At 41.7% G+C, this 21,233-nt stretch overlaps 1 protein-coding gene across 1 annotated transcript in view; it reads right to left on the bottom strand.

The window, feature by feature from the left end:
• The window catches only part of CDK15 (cyclin dependent kinase 15), a gene marked incomplete at its 3' end in the record, with an annotated part of 76,745 nt that extends 56,021 nt beyond the window's left edge, over positions 1-20,724 (bottom strand). The window contains exons 1-6 of the mRNA XM_008057117.2: positions 20,523-20,724; positions 19,607-19,756; positions 19,301-19,395; positions 16,411-16,490; positions 4,991-5,085; positions 3,557-3,619 (exon numbers count right to left, since the gene is read on the bottom strand). Of these exons, the coding sequence (XP_008055308.2) occupies positions 3,557-3,619; positions 4,991-5,085; positions 16,411-16,490; positions 19,301-19,395; positions 19,607-19,756; positions 20,523-20,642 (603 nt within the window). The remainder of the gene's footprint in view (positions 1-3,556; positions 3,620-4,990; positions 5,086-16,410; positions 16,491-19,300; positions 19,396-19,606; positions 19,757-20,522) is intronic.
• Between the last annotated feature and the right edge of the window lie 509 nt (positions 20,725-21,233).

Here is a 21,233-nt window from a genome sequence, read left to right as displayed (position 1 = left end):
GTGCTTTAAAGCCTTTGTGACTGCAATCCACAGCAGGAAATGCGTATGTGTCCAGTATTCACATCCATGTAGAAATATAAGTACGGCTACGGTCAGGCGCAGTGGCTCATGCCTATAACCCCAGCACTTTGGGAAGCCAAAGCAGGATAATCGTTTGAACCCAGGAGTTCAAGAACAGCCTAGGTAAGACCTTGACTCTACCAAAAAGAAAAAAAAAAAATCAGAAAAATAAGCCAGGCATTGTAGTGCAGGCCTATAGTCCCAGTTACTCAGAAGGCTGAGGCAGAAGGATAGCCTGAGCCCAGGAGGTCGAGGCTATAGTGAGCCATAATGGTGCCACTGTACTCCAGCCTGGGCAACAGAGTGAGACCCTGACTCAAAACACACACACACAAAATATGGTTACAAGGTTACAATTGGGACAAAAGTTGCACAAAATGATACTCTTCCTAAATGTAGGCATTCTAATATTTCTTATTCTTTTCTCATCCATTTAGTTTATTTTTTAAAGCTGCAGATTGCTAACCACCAATAGACTTCATAATCTAGGAACAGGTCAGAACCTACAGACTGGAAAACACCGTGGCCCTGCTAATCCTGACAGGCTATGTGTGACTCTGGGGCCCTCCTCCCTGAATGCATCCCTACCTCCCTGCTCTGTTCCCTCGCTGAAAACACTTCCTCTCCTAGTCATGCCTTGTTCTATTCCAGCCTCTTGAAATGTGTGCGTCAGTTAAGATCTGAAACCTCCTAAAACAGAAGGTATCTTTGATGTCCCTCACAGTCTATAGCACTAGGTCTTGCTTCTTCTTTGGCATCATACACCAATGTACCATCATAGCACTGGTGTGTATTTCATATCTCTACGTTTTGGCTGCAAGTTCGCTGAGGGCAGGAATCTTCCATGTGTTTTTACTCTTTTTTTCTTTTTTTGAGTTGGAGTCTCACTCTGTCACCCAGACTGGAGTGCAGTGGCCGCTCCCGGCCACTGCAGCCTCGACCTGCTGGGCTCAGGCGATCCTTCCACCTCAGCCTTCCAAGTGACTGGAACCACAGGCGCGTGCTACCATGCCCAGCTAATTTTTTGATTTATCGTAGAGATGAGGTCTCGCTAAGTTGCCCAGGCAGGTCTCGAACCCACCGACTTTTTACTCTTTAAGCATTCAGCACCTTGAGGGTAGTCAAGCCTGCAAATCTTCTCACTTTTTCCCAGTTCTTTCTCCAATTGTTCTTCTATTTAGCCAACACCACTATCTCTGTAACTATTAGCAATTTGCTTATCTTCACTTCCTTCTCTCTGGTTAGACACAGTCTAGAAGCCACTGTTGTCACTTAAACTCTCTCTTGATAATCTCCTCGACTCTCTTGCCCTACTGTCCTTTCCTTTCATATGTCGACAAAACTGCTGCTCTAGCCAGGCCTAGAGGTTCACGCCTGTAATCTCAGAACTGTGGGAGGCAGAGGTGAGAAGATTGTCTGAGCTCAGGGGTTTGAGATTAGCCTGGACAACTTGGAGAGACCTCATCTCTACAATAAATCAAAATCAAATTATCTGGGCATGGTGGTGCATGACTGTAGTCCCAGCTACTTGGAAGGCTGAGGCAGAAGGATCTCCTGAGCCCAGCAGGTCAAGGCTGGGTAGCCATGTGTCATTGCACTCCAGTCTAGGCAACAGAGTGAGACTCTGACTAATAAAAAAAACAAAAACACTGCAGCTCTCTTCACCCATGGGACCTTGCCAAAAACAAAAACAAAACCCAACACTGATTCAATCCAAATGTCTACTTTCTCTGCTCCTCTATTCAAACTGCTCAGTACTGTCATTTAAAAACAAAACAAAATAAAACTTTTTTTTTGAGTTGGAGTCTCATTCCGTTGCCCAGGCTGGAATGCAGTGGCACACTCACAGCCACCCCAGCGTCAACCTGCTGGGCTCTGGCAATCCATCCATCTCTGGCGAGCCTTCCAAGTAGCCAGAACTACAGGCATGCACTACCACACCCAAATTTTTTATTTGTTGGAGAGATGAGGTCTCGCCAAGTTGCCCGGGCAGGTCACGAACCTGTGGGCTTAGGCAATCCACTCGCCTCGGCCTCCCAAAGTGCTGGGATTATAGGCTGAGCCACCGAGCCTGGCCAAACTTTTTTTTTAAATCTATGTTCATTGCAGATCATGTAATGGTCTTCACCCTACCCTGGGTCCATAACACACTACAGGACACTCCTTCTCGGTTTCCATAGTTAGTTCTCTATCCCATTCCCCACATAGCAATTTGAATTCTTTTCACCCTTCTCAACCCTTTGTCCTCAAAGATTTCTTTTCAAGCCCTGGCCTCCAAGACTGGGTGAAGTCCCCTTACTGTGCGCCTGTTTTCCTCCTCGTTAGCATGACCACAGGCCTAGTGCTTTGCTTCTCATTGTCTATTTTAGTTCATTTATCTTAAAAACCTCATTGGAAATAAGAAACACAATTGACCCATCATTGAAACCCCAGAATTGTAAAAGCACTGAGTAGTACTCAATAAATACTTCTTAAATGAGTGAATTAATAAATATTAGTTAAATGAATAAATATATCACATACAAATTTCATATGGTTATTTTAAGAGACAATAAATTAATGCCACTAAAATCTTAGAGAATAAAAACTATGAAGTTTAAATGTTTCTAAAATTTATAACAGGTATAGAATTATAGCTCATTAAGAGTTTATTATTATTTCTATTCCAGTAGCAGGAAAAATGAAAGTTAGTCCCACATATATAATAGGAGCTACTAGAACAGGCAATGCAAACTTTATCACAGACCACAGTAATCTGCCATCGAAAGGTATTGGCTGAGTGTGGTGACCCACACCTGTAATCCCAGCACTTCAGGAGGCCAAGGTGGGAGAATTACTTGAAACCAGGAGTTCAAGACTAGCCTGGGCAACATAGCAAGACTCTGCCTCTACAAAAAAAAAGAAAAAAAAAGAAAGAAAAAAAAAGCCAGGTGTGGTGGCTCATGGAGCCCCAGCTACTTAGGTGGATGAGGTGAGATCACTTGAGCCCAGGAGGTCGAGGCTGCAGTGAGCTGTGATTGCACCTCTGTACTCCAGCCAGGGTGACAAGGGAAGATCTTGTCTCTAAAAAAATTTTTTTTTAAACTGCAGGTTACCCAACACACCCATTTTAAGAGGCTGGAATAGAGCAAGTTGTGACAGGGAGAAGAAATGTTTTTAGCAAGGGAACATATACTATTTTATGATGGCCTATCTTCACTTCTTCCCTTTTAATGGAATTCTCATTAATGGTTTCCACTTCTAAGGACACATTTGCATAATAGGGAAGACTGACAGCTTGAAGCTGCCAGAAAACAGCTGGATGTTGCACTATATCTTGAGGGGCAACTCTTCTTTTTTTATTTTTATTTATTATTATTATTATTTTGCTTTTCTCTGGACTATCACTGACATCCCTCTTCTTATATAGTGTCATGGGACTTTGCTTTGTGATGCAGTCTGTTTCAAAATCCTCCCTGGCAAGCCAGAGGATGGTGCCAACTCTCTGCATACTCACCCTGACATTATGAGGATGAAGCCCTCCTGGATGCTGAGACATGTACTGGGCCAGGTCTGTGTGCTAAACAAACAACAGAGAAAGAGAAGAGAGTGGATTGAGTGGTGCTTGGATACTATCCCAAAGCAGACCACAACCTTGACTGTTAGAAGGTATGACGAAGTTCAGAATTTTTTAGAATAAGATGCAAAGGGAACATAACCAGGTTTTCTGAGACCCCACTGTTAAGGTCAAACACTGTGTCTTTCTAACTGGCTGCTCTTAGAAAGAAGCCTGTTTCTCAGCACAAACAGAGATGCTCATTTTAAGCCACTGGCACTGAATGCGACAACACAGGATTTTTCACTCTCCAAGTGTCCTTGGAGGCGAGTCAAGTACACATACCTTATGATTTCTTTCTGCTTATTTGAATATTTTTTCTTCCAAAAATAAGAAATGAGTTATTCTTAAGTAAGCTGGTATGCAATTTTTAAATATCTTGTGATTATACTGCTACTGTCAATGAAAAAGCATTGAATTCTTCTCAGATAGTGATTAAAAATAAACGCAAAAGTTAAGTAGAGTGAGATGGCTCATGCAACTCAGGAGGCTGAGGAGGAGGATAGCTTGAGGCCAGGAGTTCAAGATCAGTCTGGACAACATAGCAAGACCTCATTTCTACACAAAATTTAAAAATTAGCCTGGTGTCAAAATTAAAAAATCAGGCTGGGCCCAGTGACCCATACCTGTAATCTCAGCACTTTGGGAGCTAAGACAGGAGGATTACTTCAGCCCAAAGGTTTGAGACCAGCCTAGGCAAAATACCAAGACTTTATTTCTACAAAAAAATTTAAAAATTAGCCGGGCATGGAGACAGGTGTTTGTAGTCTCAACTACTCAGGAGGTTGAGGTGGAAGGATTGCCTGAGCCCAGGAGGCTGAGGCCTTGGTGAGTCATGATTGTGCCACTGCACTCCAACCTGGGCAACAGCCTGGGTAACTGAAACTCTGACTCAAAAAAATAAAAATAGAAAATAAAAAATTATCCAGGCATAGTGATGCCTGTAGTCCCAGTTACTCGGGAAGCTGAGGCAGGAGGATGGCTTGAGCCCAGATGTTTGAGGCTGCAGTGGGCTATGATCAATCACTGCCCTCCAGCCTGAGCAACCCTGTCTCCAAAAATAAAAAAATAAAATAAAAAGTTTATTAGGAAGCAAACTTAGAATCCTTATTTATTGCTGATGAGGGGGAAAGGTATAGCAAAAATAGTAGGTAAAGAAGCAGAACTAAAGATGGATGTGAGAACAGTAAGGTTGACTAATCCCAGTAATGACAATTTTCATGATACCTTCCACATTGTAATGAAAGTTTTATCATGTCATAAAATATTAACAGATTCGTTATATAAGCACCAGGCTTTCCCCCCCATGCGTTGTAAAATGCTGGAGCAACTCACCATGTATTCAAAAACAAAAGTCAGTGTCTCCTTGGTGTGGATTATGTCGTGCAGAAGCACAATGTTGGCATGTTTCAAACCCTTCAGGAGGGAAGCTAGAAAAATTAAACAAAATGTTAAATCAATCATTGATCACGAAAGTGCTGCTTTAAAGACATCAAAACAAGCATTCTGGTCTTTTACTGATGGATAAAAAAACTCTTACTGCAAAAGAATATTTAAAAGTACAAAGGACCTTCATTATTGCAAGAATGGCAAATTATTGCATTTATACAACTTATTCCTCTTACAGGCTAGAGTGGTTGCGAAAAGTATGTTTCCATTTACATAATCAATTTCATCAAAAGCACTGCACTCAAGCACTTTGAGAAGGTTGTCCTCTGGGAATCCTGTCCTCCCTGCTCAGGGCTGCAGGCACCGAGGCCTGTACAGATAATGGCCATCGGCCATCCGCAGGAGATGGACTGCCTTGCTTTCTAGGGCAGGACTTTGCAATGTGTAACCAGTCTCCCAAATCCCAAGTACCACACGGGTCCATAGGTGGGTGGGTGTGGCTGATGGGAGGCAGGGATAAGAGCATGGAGTGAAGAATTATTGAAACATAATAGTGGAAAGACTTTCTTAAAGATAATGCAAACCTTATTTTGTTATTTTATTGCACAGCTAAAGCATCACTATTGTGTCCACATGTCTAACAAACTTTGTGATGGGTTCTTGAGGAGGCAGTTAATGTAAGAATTTTTGTGAGGAGAAAAAAGAAAGTTGCTAGTACATGAGACTAAAATGGAATGAGATAGGAAACATGTAATCTGCCAGATATTGTATACATGATGAGAATTAAAACTGTATCTTATACTTTTAAGGATTGTACTTGTCCAAGAAAACATATGACACAAGATTTGAAGCAGCACTCTTTTATAGGTAAAAAAGACATTTTCAACACTTGGGTGATACAGCACCAAAATGGACTAGCAGAAACCACCAAATGGCTAGCAGAAGAAGCAAAGACAATTACCAAAGTTATCCAGAAAATATAATCATCATCATCAAACCTATGATACATTATAGCAGGAAATGGGGCAGGGGTTGTTAAACAGCATAGGTATAAGAAAACCAAGGTCAAAGAATAAGGTAGCTAAGTATACTTTGAATTAGCATGTGCAAGAAAACCTGGAAACTCCAAAAGTAACTGATTGAGCCTTAATCAGTGAAATGGATAACGTAATAAGCTACCCTGTGAAAGGAGAAAGCGTAAACTTGTAGAGAGGCGAGTGCCGAACTTGGGGAGCCCAGAGTTATAAGTGGAGAGGGCTGAGGACTGTCTCCCTCTCTTCAGTAACAGGTTGTTATTAGGTCACTAAATGCAGCTTGAAGGAGGAGAAGCCACCACAAAAGGTCAGAAGTGGGAGGGAAGGGACTTCAAAGGTTGTCATTGGGGGTTCCAGAGATAGAAAGACACCTGGCTTCAGGAGGGCAAAGACTAGAAAAGACACAAGGAGACAATGAGTCTCAGCTCAGGGCATCTCTGCATGAGGAAATGGTGTCTTTAAGACGAAGAGTTAAGAATAAAAGCTCACATCAGTGTTCTGTAGGTTATGCCTGCATGTCATGAGCTTCCTGCACCAACTCACTCCCAGTGTAGAATTCTGTAGGATTAAAAGCAAACAAGCTCAAATACTCCCTTAGATTTGAGAACAGAGTTATTTCCTTCAGGGGTCTTAACACTTAATGAATCTCTGTTGTTTTGCCTGCCTGACCGCCATTCTTGCTTGTAGTAGGGATACTTCTGTTTTTTCTCTGGGGAATCAACTCCCTGCTTACTCAGTCCATGCTATTCTGGAGGGGCTGATCCTGCCTCTACCCAATAGTGAGTATGTGACCTGGGACTGGCCAATAAGAACACAGCACATCCCTAGCCACAGTGACTAGTGCAGAGACCCACACAAAACCCAAGTCTGAGAGATCCCTACTTTGCTGGTGGCAAAATAGGTGTTTTCTACTGTGAGGACTAAACTTGTGGGATTTAGCCAGGAGTTGCTGGGGTCACATGACCAACACCTGGTGACAGCATACCTGGGAATAAAAGGAAGGCACAGCAAACCAGTGTTAGGTAATGCACAGACATGGCTTTCTGGTGACATTGTTAGTGCCTTGCAAGTCAGTGAATTTCCTCCTTTACTTAAATCCATTTCAGCTGAGCTCTGTTGTAACTGTTAACCCTGCTTTAATGACGAATGCTCTAATTTTTACTTTTTGCCCCCAGAGTCCTTATGAACTAAATTTATTATTGCACTTTTGCAAGTGTGTTGCTTTGTAAGTGGAATAAACAGTTTCTCAGGCATCTGTTTAATCTCCCTGGTTGAGACTGAAAGCTCACGTGAACAGAGGGAGTGACTTTCCCTCTTTTTTGAGACACTGCCACACCACCTAGTACAACACTCAGCCAAGAGTGAGCACTTAATTTATCAAACATATTTATTGAGTGTCTTAAGGGAGAACTGTCTGCAGAGCCAGAAGCCCTGATATGAATGCTGGCCCTGTCACCTCCTATCTGAGCAAGATCTGGAGAGCATCTCAACCCAAGTCTCAACTCATTCTGACTTGACTTCACAGGGCTGATATGAGAATGGAATCAGATATGAGGATGCAAATTAGAATTAATAGCCCTGCCATCAACTTCCTGCCCCTGCCTTTCATCCTGAACTCCATTAAATCCCCACTCCCAATCTTAAAGTTTTGTTTATGGTATGTTTCCACTGGAGTTTTTACCACCTTCCATATTTACAGTATTGACTTCTGACCATTAGTTGAGAATGCTTGTATTTTATGTGTGTTTTTATTTACAAATTATTTTCTAAATTTTCTCTCTCCTGCCCCCTGCCCCATTCCATGTTACAAAGCATACACCAAAATTAGATTTTATTTTATTTTATTTTTAAATTGAGACAGGGTGTCCCTATGCTGCTCATGCTGGTCTCAAACTCCTGGTCTCAAGGGATCCTCTTGCCTCCCATTGTGCTGGGATGACAGGTGTGAGTCACTGCACTTAGCCAAAATTAGATTTTGAAAGGATATGGTAGAGCTGAAATTGCTAAGGATATTGCTAAAATATTTTAATTTTATTTTTAATTTTATTTTAGTCTCACTTAAACATATTACTAAAACTCCTGATACTTCTAATTCATGACAGCATGTTTAGCTAATCATGATGGCTTCATACTACCATTTGCTAAAATGCTCAAAGAACAAGATCCACTTGGGATGAGGCTCACTGCTAACAGCAGTGGGTATAACTCCTTACTCCATCTAGTTTTCTTGATACTTTCAGGAATAGGAAAAGTGTTTGTCTTGCATTTCTCTGTTGCTCACTTATGTTTCTATTAGTTTTATCTTCAATCTACAACCCCAATTTCTTTGCAGAAATCTTCAAACCATGCATCTATTTTCTGGAGGTTCGCTACTAGTCAATAGCGGTTCCTCTCAACTCTTTCTCAGGCCCTCATCCAACCCATTCACACATCTACTGGCATCATCTTCAACACATGTTCAGAACCTCTCTTTCTTGCCATAGCTTCTGCTCCCATCCTTGGCCAAGCCACCAGCCTATGTTGGCTGAATTATCGCAGAAGTCTCCTCACTGTCTTCCTGCTTCCACCTTTCCTCCCTATGGTCTCTTCTTCACAGGACAGCCAGACACTGCCCTCCTTCTCAAAAGAAAGTCAGGCCATGTCCCTCCCAGTCCCAGACCCTCCAGTGACCTCTCATCTTACAGTAAATCCAAAGGACTGGTGATGGCCCACCCACCCTGCTGCACCTGGTCATGCTCCACTATGACCTGTCCCCCACTCTCACTCCCATTCTTGGTCACCTGGCTCTGGCTACATTGGCCTCCTTGCTGTTTCTTAGACATTTCCAAGTATGTCTCCACTCCAGGGTCTTCTGCCTTCCTGCTTCTCCGACTGTAACCCTCAATCCCACTCTCCATGCCTCCTCCCATGTGCACTTCTGGTCTCTGCCCAAATGACCCAGGCAGGCATAGGCTTCCTTGACCATTCTAGCAGCCCTCCACCCCACCCCAGGGACCCTCTGTCCCTGGGCCCTGCCTTATTTTTTTCCACAGCACTTTTTAGCACCCCTTGACATATTCTAGATCTATTTAGTGTCTGTCTCCATCCTTGAGAATACAAACTTCCTTGAGAGAAAGATTTATGTTCTTTTTGCTTATTCCTGTATCCTCAGTGCCTACAACAAGGGCACGCAATTAAACACTTACTTTTGAATTAGTGGTCACTAATGACTTAATATCATTTGCATATGTATTATATATGCATAATATTGTATTGTTGGTTGGTAAAGGGTGTTTCTGTTGAAGATGCCTTTATTCCCTGTTTCCTTTTTTCTTTCTTTTTTTTGAGTCAGAGTCTTGTTCTGTCACCCAGCTTGGAGTGCAACAGCACAATCATGGCTCACCGCAGTCTCGACCTCCCAGCCTCAGGCGATCCTTCTGCCTCAGTCTCCCAAAATACTGGGATTACAGGCATGAGCCACTGCACCCAGTCCTTGTTTCTTTTAGTTGTCTCCCTCATTAAATTATAAATGTTGTGTGCTTTTATGTCCAAGACTATTACTGCTTTTCTAATGCCCCAGAACTGCTGAAATAGTCCTGTGAAAACTGTGAATTTTGCTGAGTAATGACTAGGGAATTTAGATGAAAGAGCAGATCATGTGTAAAGCATTTATCTCATCGTCTTGTTGGTATATCATTTGGTCCATCCACCAGAGGGATCTAAAATGCTTACAGCCTCAGTCGTGTGGGTCTGAAACCCAGGAAAAAAAGGTCTTTTTTTCTTCTAATTCCAAAGATGTCTCACAAGCTTCACAGCAGGATGTGGTGTCTATTCTGCAGACTAAATAGCTGGGGGGACACAAAAGACTGAGAAGGGGAAAGAACCTAAAATCAGCATTCAGACTCTCATAAAAATCATAGTTTTATATAATTCACATATCCCAAGTATACTTATTTTTGTTTTTCTTCAAAGAAAAGACACAAAAATAAATGGGAGGTCTTGAAATCTCCAGACAATTCCCAGTGGAATTTCTTTGACTGCTTCTAAAATAATTTTAGAATAATGAAGATGATGATAACTAACCTCATCGAGAATTTAAGACATGTCAGGCATTGTTATAAGAATTTCACATAAATTAACTTAGTATGATCCTAAAAATACCAAGAGTGTCCCCCAAAATGAAGAAAACAACACAATCACAAAGATTAGGAAAAAGGACCCATGATTGATCTTTATTCCCTTCGTTTAAAAAATGTAAAGTACTTTCTTTATTTAAATATCCAAAAGGTATGTAGTATGGCTAACAGGTGGGACTTTAAATAAAATTTAATCTGATTCTTATATATGTAAGATATTTAATAATTTAGGAAAAATAATCACATTCATCTCACAGTGATAAAAAATATTTAATCTCTTGATTTTGTTAATTTCATTGGGGTTTGTAGTTTAGTAAAATTTCAGGAAAATTGATGCTTTGCAAGTGCAATGGGTCATAATGGTTTTTGTTTGTTTGTTTTTTTGAGTCAGTGTCACCCATACTGGAATACAGCGGCACAATCATGACTACCAAAGCCTCAACTGGGCTCAGGCAATCCTTCAGCCTCCGCCTTCCAAGGAGCTGGAACTACAGGTCATGCCACTGTGTCCAGCTAATTTTTTGATTTATTGTAGAGACAAGGTCTCACCAAGTTGCCCGGGCTGGTCTTAAACTCATGGACTCAGGCAATCCTCTCACCTCAGCCTCCCAAAATACTGGGATTACAGGTGTGAGTAACGTGTTGTTGTTACTCTACCCTGTTCTGCTTTAATTCAGAAGAAGACAATGATGACAAGAAAGAGCCAGGCTGCCTCTCAGAGTCCCAGGACATGGCTGGATCTAGTGCACGGCTGGCAGTCAAAGCCCTCACGAGGATGTCAACTCCCTGAGGGCATAGATGGAACCTGTTCTGTCTTTGCAACTCCAGTATCAGCACAGGCCTAACATATGGTGTTCACGAGATGCTGGTGATTCAGTTAAGACCAGACCAGTTGTCATGAGTTGACATGGGAATCAATAATGGAGCCATCCCCAACCCTCATGGATATTGAATAATAAAGGGTTTGTAGTTCTCGATGTTACATTTTCTCTGACCTGGGAGTCACAAATCAAGTCAATAAGTCAAGTTATACATTTCAAGAAAAGAAATAATCTAGACAAATCTAAATTTGTCTAAATTTATTTAGAGAAACATTAAGACAAATGTCAGATAAGTAGTTACTGTCTTGATTTCATTGGAATTGTAGTTCCAATCACATACCATTGTCCTGGCATTATTTTGTTTTATAAAGATGGAGTGGTGTGAATTGCTATGTTTGTGATGTGATTTATCTGTGTTCAATGATGAACTTCTTGTCAACCAGGCCACCTGGAGCCCGGGCGACTTGGTGACCAGTGAACCAGGGAGCTCTAATCAGGCTCCTCTCTGTCTCATGGCATGACCTCAGGGAGGTTCCTTAGCCTATTTTTGACTCTGTTTTCTCATATATGGATTGGGAAAAATTACTGTGTAATGTTTTTCTACTAGAGTATGATCTTAAAAGTTTCTCAACTGAAACTGTTTCTAATTTAAACTCTGCAGTTACTGGCATTGCAGAATCAATGATAAAATCAGAATTGCTGAGTATACAATATGGTATATTATTTTCTCTAAAATATTCCTGCTGTATTTTCCTTGAAGTGTTTACAAACCAGGCTTGGTGGCTCAGCCTGTAATCCTAGCACTTTGGGAGGCTGAAGCAAGTGGATTGCCTGAGTCTGCGGGTTCAAGACCCACCTGGGCAACTTGGTGAAACCTTGTCTTTACAATAAATTAAAACATTGAGCTAGGTGTGATAGTGCACCCCTGTAGCTCTGACTACGTGGAAGGCTGAGGTGGAAGGATCACCAGAGCCCAGCAGGTAGAGGCTGCGATGGCCGGGAGCATGCCACTGTACTCCAGTCTAGGCGACAGAGTGAGACTCCAACTCAAAAAAAAAAAATAAGTATATACAAAATGTATTATGAAAACAGATTTCTACTTTTATTTTTACTGCAGCTAAAGAGTAAATACTTGATCTAAGCATTTCCAAATTCATCATAATAAAGTAGAAAGGATTTTAAATAGAATTGATACGGATTCTAACACCTGACTACTCTAGATTATTAGTTCAGTGACCTTTCTGAGGCAGAGATTCCTTTATCTACACAATAAAAGTAACACATTTTACTATATAGAGTTGGTGTAAGGGTTTTTAAAAAAAGATTATATGGGGGAAGGGGGCTTATGTCATATGTCTGGTTCTCAACAAAGGCTAGTTAAATGACTTCTTCCATAAAAAATGCTGTTAACAGCCAGGCTCGGTGGCTCAGCCTGTAATCCCAACACTTTGGGAGGCCGAGGCAAGTGGATTGCCTGAGCCTGTGGGTTCGAAACCAGCTCAGGCAACTTAGCGAGACCTCATCTCTACAATAGATAAAAAAAATTAGCCAGGTGTGGTAGTGTGTGCCTGTAGTTCCAGCTACTTGGAAGACTGAGGCAGAAGGATCACTGGAACCCAGCAAGTTGATGCTGGAGTGACTGTGAGTGTGCCACGGCACTCCAGCCTGGGTAACGGAATGAGACTCCAACTCAAAAAAAAAAAAAAAAAAAATGCTGTTAATAGACTGAAAGTCGTAGGTTTAAACCAAAAGTTGACCACTTAAAGAAAGATATTTAAAGTAATGCACATTATTAAGATTTTGATATATTGTCTAATAAAGCTAAAAAAATTGCTCTTAGGTAAAGACATAAAACATTAGCCTGTCGAAATGAAAGTGTTTCCTCCTAAATGTAAAAATAAACATTTAAAATATAATTCTAGGACCAGGCACAGTGGTTCACACCAATAATCACACCGATTTGGAAGGCTGAGACAGGAGGATCATTTGAGGCCAGGAGTTTGATTTTGTGTTTTTTTTTTTTTAGTTGGAGTCTCACTCTGTTGCCCAGACTGGAGTGCAGTGGCCGCTCCCAGCCATCACAGCCTCGTCCTGCTGGGCTCCGGCGATCCTTCCGCCTCAGCCTTTAAAGTAGCTGGAACTACAAGTGCGCACTACCACGCCTGGCTGATTTTTGATTTATTGTAGAGATGAGGTCTTGCCAAGTTGCCCAGGCGGGTCTCGAACCCAGGGGCTCAGGCAATTCACTCACCTCAGCCTCCCAAGGCACGGGGTTACAGGCTGAGCCACTGAGCCCGGCTGAGGCCAGGAGTTTGAAATCAGCCTGGGCAATATAGCAAGGCCCTGTCTCTACAAAAAAAAAAAAAATTTTGTTTTAAATTAGCTGAGTGAGAGAGCACATGTTTGTAGTCCAAGCTACTCAGGGGGCTGAGGCAGGAGGATTGCCTGAGCTCAGGAGGTCCAGGCTTCAGTGAACCGTGATTGTGCCACTGTACTCTCTAGCCTGGCCAACAGAGAAAGATACCATCTCTAAAATGAAAATAAAAAACACTTTAAAAAAATACATATAATTTTCTAAGGTACTATGAAGGCCTCTGGTTTTTTTTTAATTAGCAAAAGAATGAGGGTAATAGGGAGTGTATGAATTTTTGCATCAGAGATTTGGTTTGATCATGCCTTTATATTGGAATAATAATATCTGTCTCTAAAGGTTGTTAAAGGAATTGAAAGAGGTATGAAAAGCACCTGGCACATGTATTAAGATCTATTTCCCTCAGTGTTGTTCATACTTTTGCTAATTTCATAATATTACATGTTAAGATCAAATGAAAACCAATAGTACCTCAAATGACCAGACCAATAACCTGCCACATGCATTCTACTTCTATAGAGAGACCGTGTACGTAGTAAAACCATACTCAATAAATCTCTGACTGCTATACCATCAGGGCAGCCAAACTGTTCAGGAAAAGAAATTCCTGCTTCAAGACTTGTTAAAGAAGCCTGTGTTATTCGTTCAAGTCTTCCTGCACGTGGCTTTTGGCTGCCTTTCTCGCTAGTGACCCTGGATTTTAACTAATGAACTCCAGCTGTTCTTATTTTGCCTTTCAGCCCTTCTCATTTAACCTCCCATCTCCCTGGTCTCACATCCTTCAAGTTCTTACAGGAAAAATGGGACTGTGCCAAAGTTTTCAAATGAAACCCCGTGCCTTCTTGAGGGGAGAGGGCTCACCTAACAAGGGCTCCAAGCTTTTACCCTGATGGAAAAAGAAGCATTCGTTGTTGGAAGTTGGATACCTGATGACCTCCAAGGTGTCAAAAATCTTTTTGTGGTTTTTAATATCATACAAGCAAAGTGTTCAGTAGTTCAGTAAGGTAAGTTCATAAAACACACCGAGAAAGCGTACAGTTGAATGCTAGATGTAATTGTAAACACCTGCAAGGCAGAGGCAATTCCTGGGTAAACATGCAATGGAAGAAACATTTTGCAGACAGTACAATATGGACCCGGCTTTTCCAAACCATGCTGAGAACGATCTGTTAGCAAAACTGGCAAAAGTTTTCTCTGTTACAGTGAAATGGCAACCTGGGAAACGTGGCTATGGGCAAAATTGGCGCAAAATCAACCTTAAGCAATTGGCAAACTCAAACAGCAGTAAGCAAAGATTTCTGTTATGTTCTGAGACATGCTTTAACCTATCCACATATCTCTTTCCAAATTGGATCATTCTTTCATGGGTCCACTAATAACTACATTAGAAAATGCAGCTTTCATTATATTAAACACTTAAACCATCCTTTCCCAGAATGCACCTGATCCTACCAGGATAAATCTCTGTCTACACTGATATCCATTTGGCCATTCCACTTATACTCAGAATAATTTCCCAGGGGCTCTGGAAGACTTTTGAAAAGGGTATCAAATTCAGTTATAAACTCATTTTCTGAATTGCTTTCTCCATGGCTGTTTGCATAACCCATGCTTCCAAGCTCAGTGCAACATCTACTGATGCCATCAGCCGCACTGAGATGAGCATGTTCTCAGTTTACAATGTCCTTGATAGACTTGTTATGACTTGAATCATCTGCACTGCAGAGATTGAAAGTGACTTAGAACAAAGAGCAGGACTTTCTCTTCTCACCCTTCATCATACCCAGTAATACACTTGCATCTAGAATGCCCAGTAAGGAAGGAAAGATACACAGTTTAAAAGGTGAGAAAATAAGACCAGAGAAGTGCCCCTTCTCCAGGTTTTTGCTGAAATCGACAGCAATCCCATCATCCTCTTGTTTCAAATGGCTTATGTCATAAGGGTTAATAAATTGTAGTTTTAATGATTAATTTTTACTCTGTTGGCTTCTTGATTTTTTGTTTTGTTTTGTTTTGAGTTAGTGTCTCACTCTGCCACCCAGGCTGGAGTGCAGTGGCATGATCACAATCATGGCTCATCGCAGCCTCCATGTCCTGGGCTCAAGCAATCCTCCCGCCTCAACCTCCGAAGTAGCTGGGACTAGAGGTGCATGCCACCATGCCTAGTTAATTTTTTAAAAAAGTTTTGTAGAGATGAGATATCATTATGTTGCTCAGGATTTGATTTTTATATTATAAATTATTAGTTGTCTTAATGGTGAACAAGACATCTCCAGGAGAAAGAAGAATGAAATAATAATAGTCATTTGTTGAACTCTGAAAATGGACTTTGTGATAGTTGATGGGTATATTCTCGTTTAATTCTCATAACAACTCACAAAATAGGTACTATTATTTTCTTCTTTGTGCAATAAACTGAGTCTTAAGTAGGCAAAGGAATCCACCCAACATCATACCATATTGTACTGAAGTCATGTGGTGGAAACCTAAGTTCACACCAGATTCCTCACCCATCTGCCATACTATCTGGGGCACAGAAAAAAATATAGGCACAGCACTAAAAATGCATGCCTTCCAGAGTTTTTCAAGTACTGCCTAAACAACATGTTATGTTCAGGCACATTTCCCACTAAGAATTCATGTGATTATATTTTTTCTCCTGTATTGGAATTTTCTGGCATTATATAAATATAGCCTTGGCCCTAGCATGAGGCCAAACATGAGGAAAGTATTAGTAATTACTCACAGAGTTCATGCTTTTGGTCAAGTGATATAATCATTTTCAATCTTAATTTCCTCAAGAATAAATAATAAAATAGTATAAATGCTCTTGAAAAGTATGTATGAAGAATAAAATTGTAACCATAATCTATTATTACATGTTATATTATGTTTATAATATAACATTGTAATTATAATATTCTCGATGTGTCAAAAATAGATGCTGAATGGATATGCACAATGCGTTTTTTACCAAGTCAAGGACTCAAAACAGGTCTGTTGGGTCCATTTTTACTGTTCTTACCTTCTCTGATGGCTGTGAATGGGACTCCTTCCTCTGCATTCATGCTGATGACTTTTAAAGCCACGAGTTGTCCATTTATTCTAGAAAAGAAGGAATGAGCGGCATATACTTATTGAACCAATTACACTAAAGATGGCTTAACAAAAGTTGTCTTTCAAAAATAGGTTTCAGCATGTGAATTTACAATTTTCTTAAAATAAACTTTTATCAGCTGGGCTTGGTGGCTCAGCCCGTAATCCCGCACCTTGGGAGGCTGAGGTGAGTGGATTGCCTGAGACTGTGGGTTCGAGACCCGCCTGGGCAACTTGGCAAGACCTCATCTCTACAATAAATCAAAAAATTAGCCGGGCGTGGTAGCGTGCGCCTGTAGTTCCAGCTACTTGGAAGGTTGAGGGGGAAGGATCGCCAGAGCCCAGCAGGTCGAGGCTGCGGTGGCCAGGAGCGGCCACTGCACTACAGTCTGGGTGACAGAGTGAGACCCCCAACTCAAAAAAAAAAATAAAAAAATAAAAATAAACTTTTATCTATCTGTCTATCTATTCCAAAGCATTTTTCTCTTTACTAAAGTGATATATATCCATTATAGAAAAATTTATGATGTCAGTATTTCCAACGTGTGTTACTCAGATTACTGCTCTGTGAAATTCTCCCCTCACCTGACCCCCAAAATTTCTGGCCAATTATGTTTAGAAAATGCTTTATACTTTCTTAATCTTAATGTTTCTTAGTCGTAATATACATTACCATTTTTTTTTCTTTTTGAGTTGGAGTCTCACTCTGTCGCCCAGACTGGAGCGCAGTGGCCGCTCCCGGCCACCGCAGCCTCGACCTGCTGGGCTCCGGCAATCCGTCCGCCTCAGCCTTCCGAGTAGCTGGAACTACAGGCGCGTGCTACCATGCCCGGCTCATTGTGATTTATTGTAGAGATGAGGTCTCGCCAAATTGCCCAGGCGGGTCTCAAACCCGCAGGCTCAGGCAATCCACTCAGCCTCCCAGGTGCGGGATTACAGGCTGAGCCACCAAGCCGGGCTTACATTACCATTTTTAAATGCTGAAAGCACCTGCAATAAAGACTCTCATTTGATTTTATCCTAGGGTTCTCCATATGGATTTGGCCATAGTAACTGTTTTCAATGAAACATCTAACAAGGTTTCTCAGAATTGAGACTCCCTGAAACATACTTGGGTAGATGGCACATGGATGCTTCTGATTTTCCCTTGTGGGTTCTAACTTGAGAGTTTTGCATAGACAGACCTTTCTGGCCCAAAGGTTACCCAGAATTCACTTATCTTTTCTTCTAGTTCTTGTAAGCTTTCTTTTTCATTTAACTCCTCAATTCATTGGGAATTCATAGTGTATATTCACTTTTTCAAAATGGCTAACAATTGTTCCAACTCTGTTTATTGAATTTTCTTCTTTTCCCTGATGATTTGAAATGCCACCATGATTATATATTAGATCTCACTAATACTTGGATTTGTGACTATTTTATTCAACTTTTGATGGTTTTTTTGGTTTTGTTGTTGTTTTGAATCAGGGTCTCACTCTGTTGCCCAGGCTAGAGGGCAATGGCATCTTCCCAGCTCATTGCAGCCTTGACCTTTTGGGCTCAAGTGATCCTTTCACACCCAGCTAATTTTTTACTTTTTGTAAAGACAAGGTCTCGCTATATTGTCTAGGCTGTTCCCAAACTTTTGGCCTTAAGCGAGTCTCCTGCCTCAGCCTCCCAAAGTGCTGGGATTATAGGCATGAACCACCATACCTGACTATTCTAAAGTTTTAAAAATCACGTTTCTTTGATCTGTCTTTTCTTATACTCTTGCTGTGTGGTTTTAATTATTGTAGCTTTAGAATATATTTAGAATACATGAAAACTCTAAATGAGAGAATCATTAACATCTTTGCACTCAGGTTTTCTAATCCAAATATCCTGTACTCACAACAGCCCCTGGAACTGTCATCATACAAGACCCTGTACAACTCTCTCCCTGACCCCGCAAACCTACACACAGCTCCTCCCTGTCCTCATCTCCTTCCACTGTCCCCCTCCAATGCCAGGGCTGTTCCTGCCTCAGGGACTTTTGACTTGCTGTTCCCTCTGCCTGGAGCCACCTTCCCCTGTTCATGCACACAGCTGCTCCTCTCGCATCAGATTCTCTGTTCAGGTGTGTTCTCCCGGGAGGCGTTCCCTTATCACTCTATTTAAAACTGTAACCTACTACCCCACTCTGGCTCTCCCTATCTCCCTTCCCTGTTTTATTCTTTTCAACTTTTAGATTCTAGAACTGTTCACCCTTTGACAAACTCAGTGTCTTGCTAATTTGTTTATTGTTTATCTCGCTCCCACTAGAATGTACCCTTCATAAGAGTAGGGATATCAATCTCCTCCTCAATGTACCCCTATTGGCTAAAATAGTGCCTAGCAAATAATAATTATTATAGTATAGAAAAAGTAATAGGCCTGGAGCAGTGGCTCGTGCTTGTAATCTCAGCACTTTGGGAGGTAGAAAAATGAAGCAGCAAACTCAGATTGTCACCGCAAATTTCTGTCATCGTGATTAGGGAGGGACATAAAAAGCCCTTTAGAGACACTTTACTACCTCTGCTTCCCACCAGCCTGAAGAGTGGTAATTGTTAGGAAAGAAAGTCTATTTTCTTCTAATTCTTTGAATTGAATAAAAGAGAGAAAAAGCTGATAAGCTTTCGAGTGGGCTGACTTTAATTAGGGCAGGGCAGGTTTGTTTTTCTTTCAGGCTATTTAAATCATGCTGTCTCTCTCCCTGTTGGCCACAGTGTCTTGCACAGGTCCTGGATGCTGTGAACTTCTGGGATGTCTCAGAACACACTGAGGGAGGTGGGACTGTCATCTCTGGGCCATGAGTCACTCACCTGCTAATCCCCTTGTAAACTGTAGCATAAGAACCTTCACCCAGCTTCTCCAAGTTCAAGTAAGACGAGGCTGCCCCAAAAGGGAGGCTCTTCCTCTGCTTTGGGGAAATGGGGGGAGGGGCATGGGTAAGAGATGGGGAAGAGAGAAAGAGCACTTTTTTGAGTGTTGACCTTTTCCCCAGGGAAATTAACATTGCTGGAGGTACTTGGGAAGGCTTGCCCAATAATTGCTCTGGAAGTAAGGGCTGGCCTTCCTAGACAGGCACACATTAAATTCATCCTGATCAACATCAGCTGCTCACTCACCCACTGAAAACCCTGCCTCAGATCCTCTTCCTGGAAACAATCGCTGTTACTCCATGGCCTTTTACTCTTGAACCTCTGGGCACTGACAGCCTGAAGTCTCCTGGGGTGAAATGAAGTCACAGAACAGGATGCTTCTTTTAGGTCTGTTAACTAGAGAAAAAGAGAAATAAAATACATACAAAGTCAAGAGTCAGTGCCTGGCAAAACCATGGTTTTTCTTTATTTGCGGATTTTCACTCTTCAAATGTTTTCTAAGCTTCCTACACCCCCTAAAGGTACGTTTCTTGCAAGTCAGATCCCTTAGAAAGACCATAATGGTGTTAACGGCTGAAATAACACATTTTTTGTTCACCTAAAAATATGTCTTCGACACTTAGGTTAACCCAAATCTCTTTAATGTTTCCTTCCTTCCTTCCTTCCTTCCTTCCTTCCTTCCTTGCTTCCTTCCTTCCTTCCTTCCTCCCTCCCTCCCTCCCTTCTTGTTCAGCTCAGGTTTTTTTTCATGTCCACTTAGTTTATTGTTTAGGGGAATGATCTAGTACGGCATTGCTAATAATCATCAGCTCCATTGTTGAAGTTTTGAATCCACAGCAAACCAACCCAAACTGCAGCTTGCCTTTTAAGGTTCGGTCCTGTAATTTAGTACCTCAGAGATTCCAAGAAAAGAACCACTTTCTCCACTTCTAGTCCACTGACTTTCGTGCAGCCCAAAGCCAAGAATTATTTTTCCCTTTTGGTTTACAAGAAAATCCCTCCATTTGATAACTGCAGCCATAAATTCTCTGTGACTTTAATAGAATTTTCTTTTTATTGGTTTAGACCTACCGCAGAGGAATCCGACCCTGCTATGAAAAGGGAGTGTCTGAACTCCTGGGTTTATCGATAGAGAAAGATGCTTCTCCTGGGATACAAATACCTCGACCGCAGCCTCCGTGGTCTCAGGTTGACTCCGACAGCTGTGCGCCTCGCCTCGCTCCGAACAGTGGTAGCAGCTGCATCCAGGCTGCACGGTCTTTGCACACAGCTCCTGACCCATAATCTTCTGGGTTCAGGGAGAAAACCTGCACTTGAACCTCTTCCCCTCTGCCTCTCCTGTCCTCCTTCACTCCCTTTTTGCCGAAGGTCAGCAGTGTGGAGCTTTCATGTGACTCACATGAGGGCTCTGCCTGGAGCAGCCTCATGACTTCAGCAGTTTTTCCTTATCAGTGCAAGAAACTCTGCATCTAAAAGGCAATTGCTGGCATTCAGACGTGCGCCACTGAAAATCACGCAGCTAGCATCGGATAGGATGAAATGGGCACGGGTTGTACTTGATCCAGCCACAAGTTAGTGCTATCAGTATACATAATTTTCACTGCTTCTCCGTGTATATTTACAGGATATCATTGATACTGACATGCATATTTATCAGGCTTTCCTGGTACTAGAGAAGGCATGTTGAGGAGAATTTTTCTCCCTGCCTTTCCTGTGAAGGCATTTTGGTTTTCAGACTTTAAACAAATTTGCTAGCTAGCCAACTTTTAGTAGTCAGGGAAACCACAGTATCATTCAACAGGAAGAGAGCTGAAGAGATCTACTTCACCTCTTGGCCTTCAAGCAGTAGTGCATCTACAGTTCTAGAAAGGTC

This window comes from Carlito syrichta, unplaced genomic scaffold, assembly GCF_000164805.1.
Source record: "Carlito syrichta isolate Samal-C Ts95f unplaced genomic scaffold, Tarsius_syrichta-2.0.1 Scaffold302755, whole genome shotgun sequence".
NCBI lineage: Eukaryota > Metazoa > Chordata > Mammalia > Primates > Tarsiidae > Carlito > Carlito syrichta.
This window is presented reverse-complemented; position numbering and strand designations above follow the sequence as displayed.